The sequence below is a fragment of the Pan troglodytes genome, chromosome 20 (assembly GCF_028858775.2).
Source record: "Pan troglodytes isolate AG18354 chromosome 20, NHGRI_mPanTro3-v2.0_pri, whole genome shotgun sequence".
Taxonomy (NCBI): domain Eukaryota; kingdom Metazoa; phylum Chordata; class Mammalia; order Primates; family Hominidae; genus Pan; species Pan troglodytes.
Genome location: NC_072418.2, coordinates 36,581,049 through 36,598,409, shown reverse-complemented (window position 1 = coordinate 36,598,409; position 17,361 = coordinate 36,581,049). Strand labels below are relative to the sequence as shown.

Below are 17,361 nucleotides of genomic sequence, written 5' to 3'. Positions count from 1 at the left end.
TGTGCCCCCAAAGAATTCTCTGGAATTTCTCAGAGAAGTGTGCTTTCTTACACTTCTTTGAGCTTGGGAGTTTCATATAAGAGGCATGTCCACAAGCCTTCCCCCCAAAGTGACCCTTCCCTCTTGTCTTTTTTTTTTGAGATGGAATATAAAAAGTAAAGTAGAGGTTTCTCTTCAAAGACTTTCTTCCCCATCTAATTAGAAATAAACAGTAACTTCTCTTAGAAGCAAAATGTATTCAAAGACCTGTGCTAACATTCTTAAATATCTGCTAGCTGTAATAAAGAAATCAATATACTTTATGTTTTTAGCTCCCACAATTTAACCTAAATATTTGCCCTGACGTGCTTATACTGGTCCAAGCAAACATAAGGTCATAGCCTGTTCCTCTTCCTTATTTAAAAGTGTTTTTACCTTTCTCAGCATTCCACAAGTTACTTCCTCCTTCCTTTCTCCCCCTCTGCCTTTGCCTCTTTTAAAAAGTTCTAAGTTGCTAGCCAATCGGGACAAATACAGAATGTGGGGTCCCATTCCAGCCAATGGAAACTGGACACAGCAGTAGCGTGGACACACCAGGTTATAAACGACCCTGTCTCCTTTGTTTGGTGAACTCTCGTGGCAAAACTGCTGGAGAGTGTACCCTTTCTGCAGGAAGTGAAAATGGCCTTACTAAATAAATTAAATTTATGTTCAAGTGCCATTTCTTTATGGCACTGAAGAACAAACATTTCAAACATGGAGTTTTGCTCTTGTTGCCTGGCTAGAGTGCAGTGGGGCGATCTTGGCTCACTGCAGCCTCCACCTCCCGGGTTCAAGCAATTCTCCTGCCTCAGCCTCCTGAGTAGCTGGGATTACAGGCATGCACCACCACACCCGGCTAATATTGTGTTTTTTGTTAGAGACGGGGTTTTGCCATGTTGATCAGTCTCAAACTCCCAACCTCAGGTGATCTGCCCGCCTCGGCCTCCCAAAGTGCTGGGATTACAGGCGTGAGCCACCGTGCCCAGCCTTTCTCTTTTCTTAATTGATTTTTACCAAAATAGTTATTTCCTTTAGCACTTGGCCCCATTTTTTTGCTTTAGTGTCTTGATGGCTATAAGGGAAACTTATGTGAGATGATTATGGTCATAGATGATCCAATGTGTTCAATTTAGATATACGATTAGACATCAAGCTGAAGTTCTGGGTAAAGAAATGGTGATTTAAAATGCCTTGCCCAGGCTGGGCATAGTGGCTCATGCCTGTAATCCCAGCACTTTGGAAGGCCGAGGTGCGCGGATCACTTGAGGTCAAGAGTTCAAGACAAGCCTGGCCAACATGGCAAAACCGTGTCTCTACTAAAAATATAAAATTAGCTGGGCATGGTGGTGCGCACCTGTAATCCCAGCTACTCGAGAGGCTGAAGCAGGAGAATCACTTGAACTTGGGAGGTGGAGGCTGAGGTGAGCTGAGATGGTGCCACCACACTCCAGCCTGGGCGACAGAGCAAGACACTGTCTCAAAAAAAAATAAGTAAAATAAATAAAATAAAATGCCTTGCCTCTCTGGAGAGGGCCCATTTTTCTCCAAGTCCCTTGTTTTGTCTCCACTCCTGTCCAAGTCCCATTTGGAGTCTCCTTGGAGTTAAGAGAGGGATGTCACCCTGCTTCACAGCAGTCCTGCCACAGTCAGGTCCTGCACACCTCCCCAGAAGGGCTGGGTTCGACAGGACTCTTTCGGATGTTATACAGTTAGGGGGGAGTGTGTGCAGGAGAGGGAAGATGGACCAGGCTGGGGAGAGCAGATTTATAGTGGGAGTGGTCCCGGGTCCTCGCCTGTGCCTGGGCAGCCTGGCTGGTTTCAGCAGAGTGCTCTGACCTCCATGGAGAAGGCCTTGCTGTGCAGCTGGGATGCTGCAGAGTTTGGGGGGCCCCCACTTCCTCCACTTGGCAAGTGGTAGCAAAGAGGGCTGTCCTTGTGTTGGGGCCGGGCCTGGAGCTACCCGGCTGGGTGGCTCATCTGTTGGGGGAAGGCAGGAGGGGATCCTGTTCTTACCTGTCCTGAGCCTAGCTGGAGGCCTCAGGGGTGCAGGCTGTGGGGGCGCCATGCGGCCCCGTGTGTCATGTCTGTGTTCTCTCTCCCCAGCGTGGCGTCAACACGGACAGCGGCAGCGTCTGCAGGGAGGCCTCCTTTGACGGCATCAGCAAGTGAGTCCTGGGCCCCCAGGGACTCTTTCCCCACCCTCCCCCACTCCCACCTTCACTAGCAGGTCTTTCCCGGTCTACAAATAAGACATGAACTATGCAAACTTCTTTTAAGGAGTTTGGGCATTTTGAGGAAATGTTTAGAAGCATAATTTGCCAAAAATCACCTTAATTTTTCTTGAAGGAAAGGTGTCCCGTGTCTGTTTGCTCCATAAGGAAAGTGCTCAGGCAGCCCTGGCCAGGGCAGGGGCAGGGGCAAGGGCAGGGGCAGGCACAGGTGGGGTTGTTTTCCCTCTAAACATCTGCTCTGAGCCCCTGTAGTCTGTGCATCAAGCCACCACCCCCTTTCTTTTATTTTTTTATTTTTTTTGAGATGGAGTCTTGCTCTGTCACCCAGGCTGGAGTGCAATGGCCCGATCTTGGCTCACAGCAACCTCCATCTCCCAGATTCAAGTGATTCTCCTGCCTCAGCCTCCTAAGTAGCTGGGATTACAGGCACTCGCCACTACACCTGGCTAATTTTTGTATTTTTAGTAGAGATGGGGTTTTGCCATGTTGGCCAGGCTTGTCTCGAACTCGTGACCTCAGGTCATCCACCCACCTCAGCTTCCCACACTGCTGGGATTACAGATGTGAGACACTGTGCCTCTCCCAAGCCCCCTCTCTTAGTCCCAGCCATTAACCCCTTCCAACCCGGCTCTCAGCAGCTCCCCTGTGTCCCTTGCTGTCCTAATCCCAGGCAGGATCCCCTTAACCTCTTCTCACTCTTAACCAAGCGCCAGGCTGAGCCTCCAAACCCTGCTTGGGAAGCGGTTCCCCTTTTCTCTCCAGGCAGGAGGACAGACCTTGGGCACAGGGAAAGACGCCCCTCCCCTGCTTGTCACCCCTCACCCAGAGCCCCCGGGAGAGCCTGGAGAGGGCGGGAGAGCCCTGCCCACTGGATGTGCTTGGGTCCCTGGACTGGCTGGTGACTGGCCCTGGGGGTCTGTGGCCTGCATTGCTGGCTGATGCTATAGCAGACAAGGCCCCTGTGCTCGAGGCTGCTGCACATGGACAGTGGGCAGCTCCCAGCCCCAACTTTGGGACCTGGATCCCCAGCCCCTCCCCTATCATGCATCCCCTACAGCCCCCATGTCTTCTGTTGTCCTCTGGTGGACCAAGGCAGTGATGGAGGACCCGCCTTATAATTATGTATGAGCCCAAGCTGCTGGAATCTCTGTGTGTGATGTAGGGGTGATGAGGGATTATGAGCTCATGAATATGTATCACCTCCCACCTCCCCCTATGCTAAGAGCAGTGGGGCGGGTGGAGGGGCGGGTAGTAGGTTTGCTTTTTCACTGCACAGATCTTCGTGTCCTGCGAGTTTCCCCAAAGCGGCCCCGCCTCCCACGCCTGGCAGCAATTAGCCCAGCTTGTTGAAATGCTGGCCATGGAGCTACTCTCTCTCCCCAGGCCCCCAGGCCCTCAGAGGGGCTACGGGCACAGCCAGCTGCTGCCTGTCCCAGTCCCGGGGCTCCCTGAATCCCCCCAGCACTACCTGGGCTGGGTCTCCAGTGTCCTGCACACCTTACCTCGACCATGCCATGGAACCTCTCTATGGCCTCTGTTTGGGTCTCTGCAGCAGGGGGACCCTCAGCTCCTCCACGTGTAACCTGGTGCTGCCTGGGCTTGCGGTGGGCACTGGAGGAGATCATGCTCACCTGGAGCCTGGCACAGAGCTGGTGCTCAGTAACAGTTGCCTGCATGCAAACCCCAGCAAATCCCATTGCTCCTCTGTGCCTCAGTCTCCCCATCTGCGTGGTGGGCCAGGTGGGCTCCAGGATCACCAATTCCCAGTTTCCCAGATGTCAGTGAGTCGAGGGCCTTCTCAGCAGTGAGAGCTTTGCTTGCTCCTCCTCTAGAGAGAATGCTGAGCCCCCCCGGACCACGTCTGGCAGCTGTGTGGTGGGTGTGGTTCCCAGCCAGGAGCTCAAGATGTGGCCCCTGAAGCAGAGCTCTGCCAGCTGCTCCTTGAAGTTCCCCGAGGGAGGCAGGTGGGGCCCCGGGCTTCCCCAGGGCCCTCATCACTGTCAGTGAGTGTCAGGAAGCAAAGGTCTCGTTCTACCCCCCAGGAGGATTCCTAGGTGTGACCTCTCATCCCAGTCTCTGTCCCCTGTTGCCCCCCAGTCCCTGTGGCCCCTGCCAAGAGCCCAGAGGAGCCTGTGCTCTGCAAACTCCCCACCCCACCCTGTCACCACTGGGACACTTTTTGGAGAGCCAGGGACTGCCTTACTTTTGCACCATCTCCCCAGGCACCGGGCTGGTACCTCTCCAATCTCTGATCCAGACCAGGCTGGGGCGTGCTCACCCGGCCCCTCAGCTGGGGGCTGGGCCGAGACATTGCCCCCCACCCCGGGTGCTGGTGCGTCAGTTTCCGCACCTACGCGTCGGGCTACTGGCCGAGTCTCTGACTTGGCTGATGCAATGCGCAGCGGGTGAGAACCCTTGTGGCCATCTCTGGCCTGCTTGTTCTCCTCCCTCCCTTCCTTGTCCACTGTAGGGGGCCATCCACCCATGTCTCTCCCCTCGGGGCCTTCCACCTCACTGCCACCAGGGCTGTTTCACTGAGGCAGGAGCTCTGGCTGGTGCCCCCTACCCTGCATGCCGTGGGCCTTGACATGGGGCCCCAGCCTTTGCCTCCAGCTGCTCCCAGCTGCTTCCCTGTGGACAGTCTTGTCTGCATTCCTGGGGTCCAGGTGCAGCTCATCCCCCTGCCTTCCACTCACCCAGGCTGCCAGCACTTTCTTGCCGGGCTGGGCAGAGACCACGTCCCCAAGAGCTGCTGCCGCTCAGCAACCGCATTCCCCTGCCTGCCGGGTGCACCTCCAGCTGCTAGCTGGGATATTAATAGCCTGTTTCCCAAGCAAGATGAATCTTGCTGTCGTCCTCCTCTCCAATACGCAGCTGCTTCCACCCCAGTTGCCTCTCACTGCTCTGATGAAGCTCCTTGTTCCTGGCATTGTCCTTTTTGACCCTTTTAAATGTCTCTGCAGCACCTTGCACCTTGGGCTTCGATTGACCTCCTCCTCTAACAGAAGTTCAGGTTTGGCCTCTTGGTTTGACCTGATGGGCCCCCCCAGCTCCCCTTATCCCCTGGCCTGCAGGGAAGAGGAGCTTGTGGTAGACAGTGGTCCCCACCTGTCCACCCAGCCTATACCCTTGGGACCCTGGTCCAGCTGGATGGTTGGGCCAGGACCCCTCCAGGTGTGGCTACTCGGGGTGCCTGGCCTGGGGTCTGTCCCATTTGGGCTCAGCCTTGGTCTCAGACCTCCCTCCACCTCCCCAGATCGGGGCCAGGCCGCCTGCTGCCTGCAGTAAGAGTGTGTGGGGTCTCGAGGTGTGGGGACAGCAGAGGACAAGGAGCAGAGAGGACAGGGCAGAGATGGGCTGAGGGTGGTGGGCATGCACACGGCCAGAGAGACCAGAGGGAGCCCCCTGTGGACTGAGGCCCCTGGGCTCACCCAGTGGTGTGGCTCGGCGTGATGACAGTAGCGTGAAGGGCGTAGGCCGGGATGGTCTGTAGGGGCTTGTGAGTTTGGGGTCCAGCCCAGGCAGCAGCTCCGTGTGTGGCTTGATTGGAGCAGTCCCGAGGAAGATTTGGGAAGAGCAGGCTTTGCTGCGGGCTCTGGCAGGAGGGGTGGGTGTGGGCATGGGGTCGGGTGCTCATTGCCAGGTCCTGGCTGGGGCATGATGGGGGGTTGGTTTGGGGGCTAGTGGGGGCTGAGGTGGGGAGGGGAACCCTGCAGCAAGAGACTTGAGACTTCTTCCTGTGGATGGCAAGATAGGCTCCCTGGAACACTTCGCTCCTGAAGGCTGGGAGCAAAGTCAGACATGGTAGATCTCTGAAAACATCTAAGGAGGTAGACGTTAGGGCAGGTTTTCCTGAGAGCAGGAGACTGACCATGAAGGAGAGATGGTCTGTTGGGGGATTGTTGGCAGGGGCCGGGTGGCCTGAGCTGAGGGCTGCCTGTCCATCAAGTTTCCATGCCTTAACGGGGGTGCCTTCTTGGCACAAGGCAGTCGCCTCCCAGACAGACAGAAGCTGTACCCAGGAGCTCTGGGCCGGGGCAGTGAGTGACAGGGGCTCCGTTTCCTGCCATTGTATATGGTCAGTATTTTACATTTCTTACATCAGTGTAAGAAATACACTTATTCAGGCTAAGTGTATTTCTTATCTTTTGGCATTTACTTAGATCACCCTGCATATTTGAAGACAATTGGTAACGAATTGATTCCATTTAAGCAAGCAGTTAAAGATGAAATTCTGAATTTGGGGGTTGTTAATGCAGGAATATTAATATCCGAAGATGTGAATTTTAAAACCCAGGAAGTAGAGGGACATTATTAAAACTTGACGATTATAGCAAAATACCAATCTGTGGTTTGAGGACCATGGTTTTCTGGTTACTGTTAACTTGGATATCAAGTTAATATTTAGGATTGGCTTCTTTTTTTTTTTTTTTTTTTTTTTTTTTTTTTTAAGACAGAGTCTTGCTCTGTTGCCCAGGCTGGAGTGCAGTGGCACGATCTCAGCTCATTGCAACCTCCACCTCCCAGATTGCAATGATTCTTCTGCCTCAGCCTCCCAAGTAGCTGGGATTACAGGTGTGCACCACCACACGTGGCTAATTTTTGTATTTTTAGTAGAGACAGCGTTCACCATGTTGGCCAGGCTGGTCTCGAGCTCCTGACCTCAGGTGATTCACCCGCCTCGGCCTCCCAAAGTGCTGGGATTACAGGTGTGAGTCACCGCGCCCAGCCGGGATTGGCTTTCTAATTGTGACCCATGGAGTTCTTGGTGAGGGGAGGGACCCTCAAGAGGTGAGAACCTGACCCAACCCTTTGGCAGGGAGCAGAGTGGAGGGGCTGCCTTATCTTTGGGTGAGATATGCCCGGGAAGAAGCCAGTGGCCTGGGACAGGGGCTTTGGCCCTCTCATCTCCCAGCCCACATTTAAAGCTCATCAGGAAATTACACTCTGCTTCCAGGGCACGCCTACCCTCACAGGCCCAGTGGGATTTCGTTGATACTTTTACACGATTAATACATGCTCATTGTAGAAAATGCTAACCAGCATGGAGGCAAAAATGAGAACTATATGAATTTTATTACCCAGGGTTCAGCCTGTTAACCTTGTCTTTTGGATTCTTCCGTGTGTGTCTGATTGTGTTTCTCTGAGTATATTTTTGTGTCTGAGTGTGTGTGTGTGTGTCTATCTGTGTATATACATTGATCTGTGTCTGTGTGTATATCAGGGTGTGGATCTTTTTGTGTGTCTTAAGTATTTGCCTGTCTGAGTATGTGTGTGTATATGTGTGTCTACATTCCCCTAAGTTTGTGCCTTAGTGTGTGTTTGTGTGTATGTGTTCCTGTTCATGCCTGCCTACATCTGTGTGTGTGCATATACAGTGGGGTCTATCTATGTGTGTCCGAGCATGCCCCTGTTGTGCACATGGCTGTGTGTGTCCGTGTGTGCCTCTTTTCCAAGCGTATGCCTGTCTCTGTGTGTCTGCGTGTGTGCATCTGTGTCTATGTGCTGAGTCACTCTGTGCTGGGTCACTTTGCTGCTTGTGTGCATGTGCACGTGTGTATGCGTACGTACGTTGAGTAAGATGAAATGGTGGTGGTGTGTTTGGCTGCTGAGTAGATTGGCCACTGCTTTTCCTAGGGTCAAAGTGGCATTTGGTGCAGTGGGAGCCAGAGTCTATTTTGTAGTTTTGATTTATGTCACCTGCTGCCCTGTTCTTCACTCTGACCCACACTGGCTGCCCATAGTCTCTTTGATAGTTCATAAGTAAGGCTTTGATTCCACAACATTTAGGTTGACTTTGAGTCATATAGTTCTGTTTGTATAGTTAAGGATCCTGAAAGCTTCAGAGATCTGGAATCCTCTCAGTCTGCTGTTACCCCCTTCTCTCTTCTCTCCCCTGTCCCTGCCCCTGTTCAGTTGGCTCAGCTAGAAGGGCTGCTGGCCTCACAACCATGGCATTACATAGGTGTTTTCAACACCATTAACGAAGCCATGGAGTGTCCCTGGCTGGCAGGAGGACAGGAGGTCACGACCCTGCGTGTGCTTGTGTGTGCTATCCTTCCCTAAGATGGGGCAGGTCTTTTTTTTCTTTTTTAAAGAGACAGGCTTTTTTAAAGAGACTGGGCAAGAGTCACTCTTGCCCAGGCTGCTGGAGTACAGTGGTGCAATCATGAATCACTATAGCCTCAACCTCCTGAGCTCAAGCAATCTTCCCACCTCAGCCTTCTGAATAGTTGGGACTATAGGTGTGCGCCAACACACCCAGATAATTTTTAAATTTCTTGTAGAGACAAAGTCTCGCCACATTGCCCAGGCTGGTCTTGAATTCCTGGGCTCAAGTGATCTTTCTGCCTTGGCCTCCCAAACTGTTGGGATTACAGGTGTGAGCCACCACACCTGGCTAAGGAGCAGGTCTTGGAATCCAGAGAGTTGAAGTCTTGCCGAGGCTTCTCTGCTGAGGCCTATAGCTTGTGCTAGGCTACCTTGTTCTCCAGCTTGAGCTCTGGGTCACACAGGATTTTCTTGTGTCAGAGATGTGCTCTGACCTGATCCTTTTGTCTCCTGGGGTCACCTTTTCAATGATGTTCATCTTATCGAAGAGCAGCTTTTGGCTTTGTAGATTTTTCTTGTATGTTTCCTTTTCATTTCATTGCTTTCTTCAAGGGGCATTCTTAGGATGGAAGTTTCGATCGCTGATTTTCAGTGTTCTTTTCTGCTGTGTATGTTTAGAGCTATGAGTTTTCCTGTAAGCACTGCTTTAGCTACATTTCTCACAGGTTATGATATTTTATATTGTTATTTTCTAATTTCATTGTATTTTTATCTTTGAGCCATGGATATTTTTTGATTTCTCATTTAATTCTACTGTGATTAATGAACGTTCTCTGCATCTCAGCCCTTTAAAATATGTTGAAACTTCCAGCATGTGACCATTATGATAAATGTTCACATACACTTAAAGGAAGCATGTATTCTGCAGTTATGGGCCATAGTGTTCTGTATATGTCAACTACGTCAAGTTGGTTAATTTATTGTTTATATCTTCTATATCTTTCCTGATTTCCCTGCTTGCTTATTCTGTCACTACTACTTTGTTTTATGGCTGAAAAATATTTTTTTCTGTGGATACGTACCACATTTCGTTTGTCCATTCATCAGTTGGTGGACACCTGGGTTGCTTCCAACTTTTGGCTGTTCTGAGTAATGCTGCTATGAGCATAGATGTCAGACTTCTTGTGTGAACATATGCTTTCAGTTCCCTTGGCTATATAACTAGACGTGGAATTGCAGGGTCATCTGGATGCCTTTCATGTCTTTTCTTGCCTGTTTGCCTTGGCTAGAACCTCCAGTACAGGGTTGAATAGAATTGGAGACAGCAGACATGCTTGCATTGTTCCTCATCTTAGGGGAAAGCTTTTAGTCTTTTACCATTCAGTATGCTATGATGTTAGTTGAGGGAGTTTTTTGTAGATGCTCTTTATCAAGTTGAAGAAGTTCCCTTCCCTCCCTAGTTCATTGAGTATTTATTATGAAAAGGTGTTTGATTTTATCCGTTTATTTTTCTCCATCTATTTATACAAGCATATGGTTTTATTATGTGTTCTATTAATATGATTGATGTGTTACATTGATTTCTTTTTGTATGTTGAAGGAATCTTGTATTCCTGGGAAAAAATCCCACTTGGTCATGATGTATATATATCCTTTTTATATGTTGCTGGATTCTGTTTGCTAGTGTTTTGTTGAAAAATTTTTATCTCTATTCGCAAGGAATTTGGGTGTGTAATTTTGTTTTCTTAAGGTGTCTTTGTCTAGCTTAGCATCAAGGTAATACTGACCTTGTAGAGTGGTTGAAAAGTATTGCCTCCTTTTCTGTTTTTGTTGTTGTTGTTGTTGTTTATTTGTTTGTTTGTTTTGAGATGGAGTCTCTCTCTATCTCCCAGGCTGGAGTGCAGTGGTGTGATCTCAGCTCACTGCACCTCCGCCTCCTGGGTCCATGTGATTCTCCTGCCTCAGCCTCCTAAGTAGCTGGGATTACAGGTGCGCACCATCACGCTGGGCTAATTTTTTTTTTATTTTTAGTAGAGATGGGGTTTTGCCGTGTTGGCCAGGCTGGTCTTGAACTCCTGACCTCCAGCCATTCTCCACCTCTGCCTCCCAGAGTGCTGGGATTACAGGCATGAGCCACTGCACCTGGCCCTTTTCTGGTAAGAGTTTATGAAGATTGGTGTTAATTCTTTAAACACTTGATAGAATTTCTATTCATTTCATAGAAGACATTTGGTCCTGGGCTTTTCTTTATGAGAAGTTTTTTATTACAAATTTGATCTCTTGTTAAGGTCTGTTTAGATTTTCTATTTCTTTCTTTCTTTTTTTTTTTTTTTGAGATGGAGTTTCACTCTTGTCACCCAGGCTGGAGTGCAGTGGCACGATCTCGGCTCACTGCATGTTCAGCCTCCTGGGTTCAAGCAATTCTCCTGCCTCAGCCTCCCGAGTAGCTGGGACTACAGGCACAAGCCACCATGCCTGGCTAATTTTTGTATTTTCAGTAGAGATGGGGTTTTGCAATGTTGGCCAGGCTGGTCTCGAACTCCTGACCTCAGGTGATCTGCCCGCCTTAGCCTCCCAAAGTGCTGGGACTACAGGCATGAGCCACTGCGCCCAGCCTAGATTTTCTATTTCTTATATCAATTTAATAGTTTGTGTCTTTAGGGATTTGTTTCAAATAGGTTACCCAATTTGTTACTGTATGTTATTTATAATATTCCCTTATAAACTTTTTTATTTCTGTAAAGTCAGTAGTAATTTCCCCCTTTTTCATTCCTTTGTAAGGTTTGATATGTGATCCATTGGTTATTTAGGAGTCTACTGTTTAATTTCTACATATTTGTCAATTTTTCTATTTTCCTTATATTACTGATTTCTTATTTCATTCCATTGTGGTCAGAGGGCATGCTTAGTGTGATTTCAGTCTTTTGAAATGTATTGGAACTTGTTTTGTGACCTAACATAAAGTGTATCCTGGAGAATGATCCATGTGCACTTGAGAAAATGGCTGTTCTGCTGCTATTGGCTGAGTATTTTAGAGGTACCTGTTAGGTTTTTGATATATATATATATATACACACATACACACATACATACATACATACGTATGTATACATATGTATGTATACATATATACATACACACATACATACACACACACACACACACACGCTATATATATATATTTTTTGAAACGGAGTCTTGCTCTGTCGCCAGGCTGGAGTGCAGTGGTGCGATCTTGGCTCACTGCAATCTCCGCCTCCTCGGTTCAAGCGATTCTCTTGCCTCAGCCTCCTGAGTAGCTGGGATTACAGGTGCCCATCACCATGCTCTGCTAATTTTTGTGTTTTCAGTAGAGACGGGTTTTCACCATATTGGCCAGGATGGTCTCGATCTCCTGACCTCGTGATCCACCCGCCTTGGCCTCCCAAAGTGCTGCGATTACAGGCGTGAGCCACAGCGTTTTTGTTCAGGTCTTCTGTTTCCTTTTTAATCTTCTGTCTAATTGTTTTATTCATTACCGAAAGTAGATTATTGACGTCTCCAACTATTGTCAGTTTCTCTCTCCAATTTTGTTAGTTTTTGATACATATATCTTAGGGCTCTGTTATGTGCATATATTTGTAATTGTTTTCTCTTCTTTGTGGATTGACCTAATTATCGTTATAAAATGTCCTTCTTTGTCTTTAGTAAAACTTTGTATCTTAAGGCTTATTTTGTCTGATGTTAGTATAGCCATTCTAGTTCCATTTTCGTTTCTGTTTGTGTAGCATATCGTTTCTCATCCTTTTACTTTCAACCTATTTGTGTCTTTGAATCTAAAGTGTGTCTCTTTAGAGCATATAGTTGGATCATATTTTAAAAAATCATTCTGTCTGGCTTTTATTAAAAAGTCAAAAAATAACAGATGCTGGCAAGGTTGCAGAGGAAAAGGAACACTTACACACTGGTGGTGGGAGTGTAAATCAGTTAAACCATTGTGGAAGACAGCGTGGCAATTCCGCAAAGACCTAAAAACAGAAATACCATTCGACCCAGCAATCCCGTTACTGAGTATACACCCAAAGGAATATAAATTGTTCTAACAACACATGCATGTGTATGTTCGCCGCAGCACTATTCACAATAGCAAACACATGGAATCACCCTAAATGCCCGCCAATGGTAGACTGGATAAAGAAAATGTGGTATGGTATACACCATGGAATACTATGCAACCATAAAAAAGAATGAGATCATGTCCTTTGCAAGAACATGGATGGAGCTGGAGGCTGTTATCCTCAGCAAACTAATGCAGGAACAGAAAACCAAATGCCACATGTTCTCACTTACAAGTGGGAGCTAAATGATGAGAACACATGGACACATAGATGGGGACAACACACACTGGGGCCTATTGGAAGGTGGAGGGTGGGAGGAGGAAGAGGATCAGGACAAATAACAAAATAACTAATGGGCACTAGACTTAATACCTGGGTGGCAGAATAATCTGTACAACAAAGCCCCATTACACAAGTTTACCTATATAAGAAACCTGCACATGTACCCCTGAACTTAAAATTTAAAAAAAAAAAAAGAATTCATTCACCAATCCTTGCCTTGTAATTGGAGAATTTAATCCATTTACATCTAAAGTAATTATTGATAAGGAAAAACTACCATTTTAAAATTAGTTTTCTATATGTCTTATAACATTTTTGTTCCTCACTTTCTCCATTACATTTTTTTGTGTTTGATTTTTTTTTTTATTGTAACATTTTGGTTTCTTTCTCATTTCCTTTTCTGTATGTTTTAGCTGTTTTCTTAATGATTATGGGGATTACAATTGACTACTTAAACTTGAAAATCTAGTTTGCATTAATGTCAACTTAATTTAAATAGCATGCAAAAGCTTGCCCCTATATGTCTCCTTTTCCTCTTTCTCTTTTGTGCTGTTATTTCATGTGGATTGCATCTTTATTCATTTTGTACTTATCAGTACAGATTTACAATTATTGCTTTATTCAGTTGTCTTTTAAGTCAGGAGAGAAAAGGAGTTACAAACAAAAAATACATTTATACTGTCTTTATATTTATCTATATGGTTACCATTGCCAGTGCTCTCTTTCTCTTCATGTGGATTCAGGTTACTCTGCAGTACCTTTTCATTTTATTTGAAACAATTCCCTTTGGTTTTTCTTTCAGGGTAGGTCTGCTAGTGATAAATTCTCTTGGGTTTTGCTTATCTGGGATGTTTTAGTTCTCCCTCATTTATTAATAATGGCCTTGTTGGATATGGAATTCTTGGTGGACTTTTTTTTAATCTTTCAGCACTTTAAATGTCATCCCACTGCCTTCTCTCCACCATAGGTTTTGATGAGAAATCAGCTATTAATTTAATTGAGGATCCCTTGTAAGTGATGAATTATTAATACTTTTCTCTTGCTGCTTTCAAGATACTTTTTTGACAGTTTGATTATGATGTGTCTAGGTGTGGATATCTTTGAATTTATCCTACTTCGAGTTCATGGAGCTTTATGGATATGTAGATTAATGTTTTTCATCAAATTGGTGAGGTTTTTGCTTTCTCTGCATTCTTTCCTTCTGGTACTCCTATTGTGTGTATTTTGATATACTTGACACAAGAGACTATGCTGTCTGCCTAGTGGGGATCAGGGCTGGTGTTTTGTAGCCATAAAGCTTGCTCTCCAACCGACTGCATTTGGAGGACATGGCCCAGGCTGCCAGGTCTGCTGAAGGAAGGGATCAACAGGCCTTTTGTGGGTCAGGAAGTCATGAAATTAAAGTGTGGGACCCTCTTCATCATGTGTGCATGTCTTGAATGAGGTAGTTCTTGCTGGGACATGACAGACCGTTGGATTAATGGGCTTGATTTCTTTTCGCCCTACAGGTTCGAAGTCAACAATACCATTCTTCACCCAGAGATCGTTGAGTGGTGAGTACGGCCTGTGGTCACCTTGCCTGTTTGTTGTGCTCGGCTCATGGGGATGGAATGCCTTGTTGTTCCTGCCCACACTATCTCAGAGAGCCCCTCAGAAAGCAGATTCCCAGAACCTTCTCCCATAGCCTTTTCTGTTTTGCTTGTTCTTTGTTGTTGGTTGACTGGCCGTACTTTTTTTGAAAGGGCATGAGTCACTTAAACATCAGTTAAACTTATTTCCCTTATTTGCAATCTTACAAAAACTCCTACCATAAGTAAACCAAACTTAGATAGCTCCAGCACGAGGTAGATAGTGAAAAGGGCAGAAATAAACATAACACATAATCCCATTGCCAGAAAGGTAAACATGTCACACATGTGTCTTGACAAAGGTGGCATTCTGTTCCATGCATTCTTCTGTCACCTTCTTCCTTCCCGTGGTGATACTGTTAGCCCTTACCTGCTGCACAACTGGTTTCTACTAGCTGCCTACAAAGTGAGCTGTCTTATGTTGGGCGCCACCTCTGTGGGCCCTGGAGGTGGCCCTCCCATCCCAGTGTGCCACCAGTTTTCTTCCTAAGCCATCGCATTGCTCTTTGACAGCAGCAAGGCATTTTTTCTTTGATGGATGGCTGCACTTACTGAGAATGTAGAAGAGAGGCGAGGCCAGGCCTTTGCCACATCATCACTTGCCAAGGAGATGTGTAGCCTTCTCACATATGACCCTAAGTCTGTATGATCACATTTTCTTTCCTGTCTAGCTGGGAGCTCTGACTTGCCTCGTCTTAGAGCTTGGGACCAAGGAGGTATCCTGAAAGATGAATGGGCATCAGCTGTGGAAAAAGAAGGAGTAGGAGAGAGTGACCCTGGCAAAAGGACCACTCGTTCACAGAAATAAGAGAAAGGGTGGTGGCTCTGTGTGGCCAGTGCGGAGCCAGGGAGCAGAGCCCGAGAACAGTTGGAGAGACAGGCAGTGGCTGGGTGGGCCTTGGTGTCCGTTTTGACTTTTTCTTGAGAGGAATGGGAAACACAGGAAACCCCTGAAGGGTTTAAGCAGGAGAATGGCAGAATTGGGTTTGCATTTAAAAAATCATTTCGAGCCAGGTGCGGTGGCTCAGGCCTATAATCCCAGCACTTTGGGAGGCCGAGGTGGGTGGATCATGAGGTCAGGAGATCGAGACCATCCTGGCTAACACAGTGAAACCCCGTCTCTACTAAAAATACCAAAAATTAGCAGGGCATGGTGGCGGGCACCTGTAGTCCCAGCTCTTAGGGAGACTGAGGCAGGAGAATGGTGTGAACCTGGGAAGCAGAGGTTGCAGTGAGCTATCGCGCCACTGTACTCCAGCCTGGGCGACAGAGCAAGACTCTGTCTCAAAAAAAATAAAATAAAAAATAAGAAATCATTTTGGCCTCAGACTAGAGACCCAGCTGTAGGGCAAGTGTGGGAACAGGTGGCAAGTTAGGAGGCTGTTGCAGGGGTCCAGCTGGCAGTGGAGGGCTGTGGCAGGACAGATCTGAGTGGTGAAGCCGCAGTCAAGAGGGAAAGCTCCTGGGAGGGACCGGTTATGATGCGTGAGTGAAGGGCAGAGTTGAAGGTGACTCCAGGTTTTTGTCCCGCATAGCTAGGTGGTGTGTCACTGAGATGGGGACAACTGGGAGGGCCAGATGCCGGGGCAGATCTGGGACTTGGGGTGTGTTGAGTCTGAGGTAGGTGCCAGTGGGAGAGAGGGCTGAGCTGGGGGTGGAGAACTGAGGGCTGATGACAGGCGCTAATACTGACCCTCAGGGTTAGAGGCCAGTGGGTCCGATGCCCCTCACAGCCACACTCTGTGAAGACAGGGCTGGTGTTCTTCAAGTTCACAGCCACCTCTTGTTTTTATAAAGTAACAAAGCCAAGCTGGTGGCTCACGCCTGTAATCCCAGCACTTTGGGAGACAAACACGAGAGAATCACTTGAGGCCAGGAGTTTGAGACCAGCCTGAGCAACATAGAGAGATCCCATCTCTACAAAAACAAAATTTTAAAAAATTAGCCGAACACGGCATTGGACTCCTATAGTCCTAGCTTCTTGGGAGGCTGAGGCAAGAGGATCGCTTGAGCCCAGGAGGTCGAGGCTGCAGTGAGCCATGATTATGCTACCATACTCCAGCCCAAGTGACAGAGCGAGACCTTGTCTCAAAAAAATAAACTAACAAATGCCTGACTTGTCCGTAAAAGGCAAATGATTCATAGGATCTGAAGAGAAACCAGAGAGCCTGTCCTATCTGTAGCCCCCATTTGGCAGAAAAATAAATCCTGGGTACTTAGAATGGGCCATGTCCACTTACACTGCCTCACATGGGACATTCCCTTGTGGTCACTTACAGCTTGGGTGCCTTGGAGACCACGGCTGGGTCCTGTACTCCTGCCATCTCCTAAGGGATAAGTCATTAATTCGTCACTTTCAAAGAAGCATGCTTTAATTCAAGTGACATTTTCGAGGCTTTGAGGTCGAGCCCGCGTTCCTAAGCATACCTCCCAACTTTATTAAAGCAAGCAGCAGAAAGTTGATGGCAGTAGAACCATTTTAGAAATGTCACATTGTCCCTGCTGCTCAGGGGTATATTTTAATAGCCCGGGTCCCAGTCACTCTCGGTGGGTCCACTGTAGTCATGATCATCACACTCCCTGGGGCACTGAAGGAAGGATGCTGTGTGGGGCAGCGGGCAGGTCCTTTATTAACAGGAATGGGTGGGCTTTCCATGATGTTAGATTATGACTCAGGGACTCATCTTTTGCCCTTAGGTCTTGAATGCCTTCACCACCCTCTCTCTGTGGGAGGGTTATGGGGATAACAGGAAACCATCAACTCGGGCACATGTGAATTCTAGCCCCATCTCCTCCCTGCTCAGGAAGTCACTTGACTTTTCTGAGCCTCAGCTTCTTGATCTGTAAAACGGAGATGTGGTGAAACCTAACTCATGGTACGGATGTGAAGATTCACCCAGCCTCAGTTTCCTCACCTGCAAAGTAGGCTCAAAGATTGAATGAGAGTATAAGTGAAGGACTGGCATGTCTTTTTTTTTTTTTTTTTTAAGAGACAGGATCTCAATTTGTCTCTCAGGCTGGAGTACAGTGGCATGATCGTAGCTTGCTGCA

At 47.6% G+C, this 17,361-nt stretch overlaps 1 protein-coding gene across 3 annotated transcripts in view; it reads left to right on the top strand.

The window, feature by feature from the left end:
- The window catches only part of PEPD (peptidase D), a 141,072-nt gene that overhangs the window by 30,378 nt on the left and 93,333 nt on the right, over positions 1 to 17,361 (top strand). For all 3 annotated transcript variants that reach the window (XR_008540796.2, NM_001280530.1, XM_054672426.1), the window contains 2 exon segments: positions 2,125 to 2,186; positions 14,191 to 14,235. Coding sequence is in view for 2 of the 3 variants with exons in the window: in NM_001280530.1 (NP_001267459.1) it covers positions 2,125 to 2,186; positions 14,191 to 14,235 (107 nt within the window). In the remaining variant the exon portion in view is untranslated.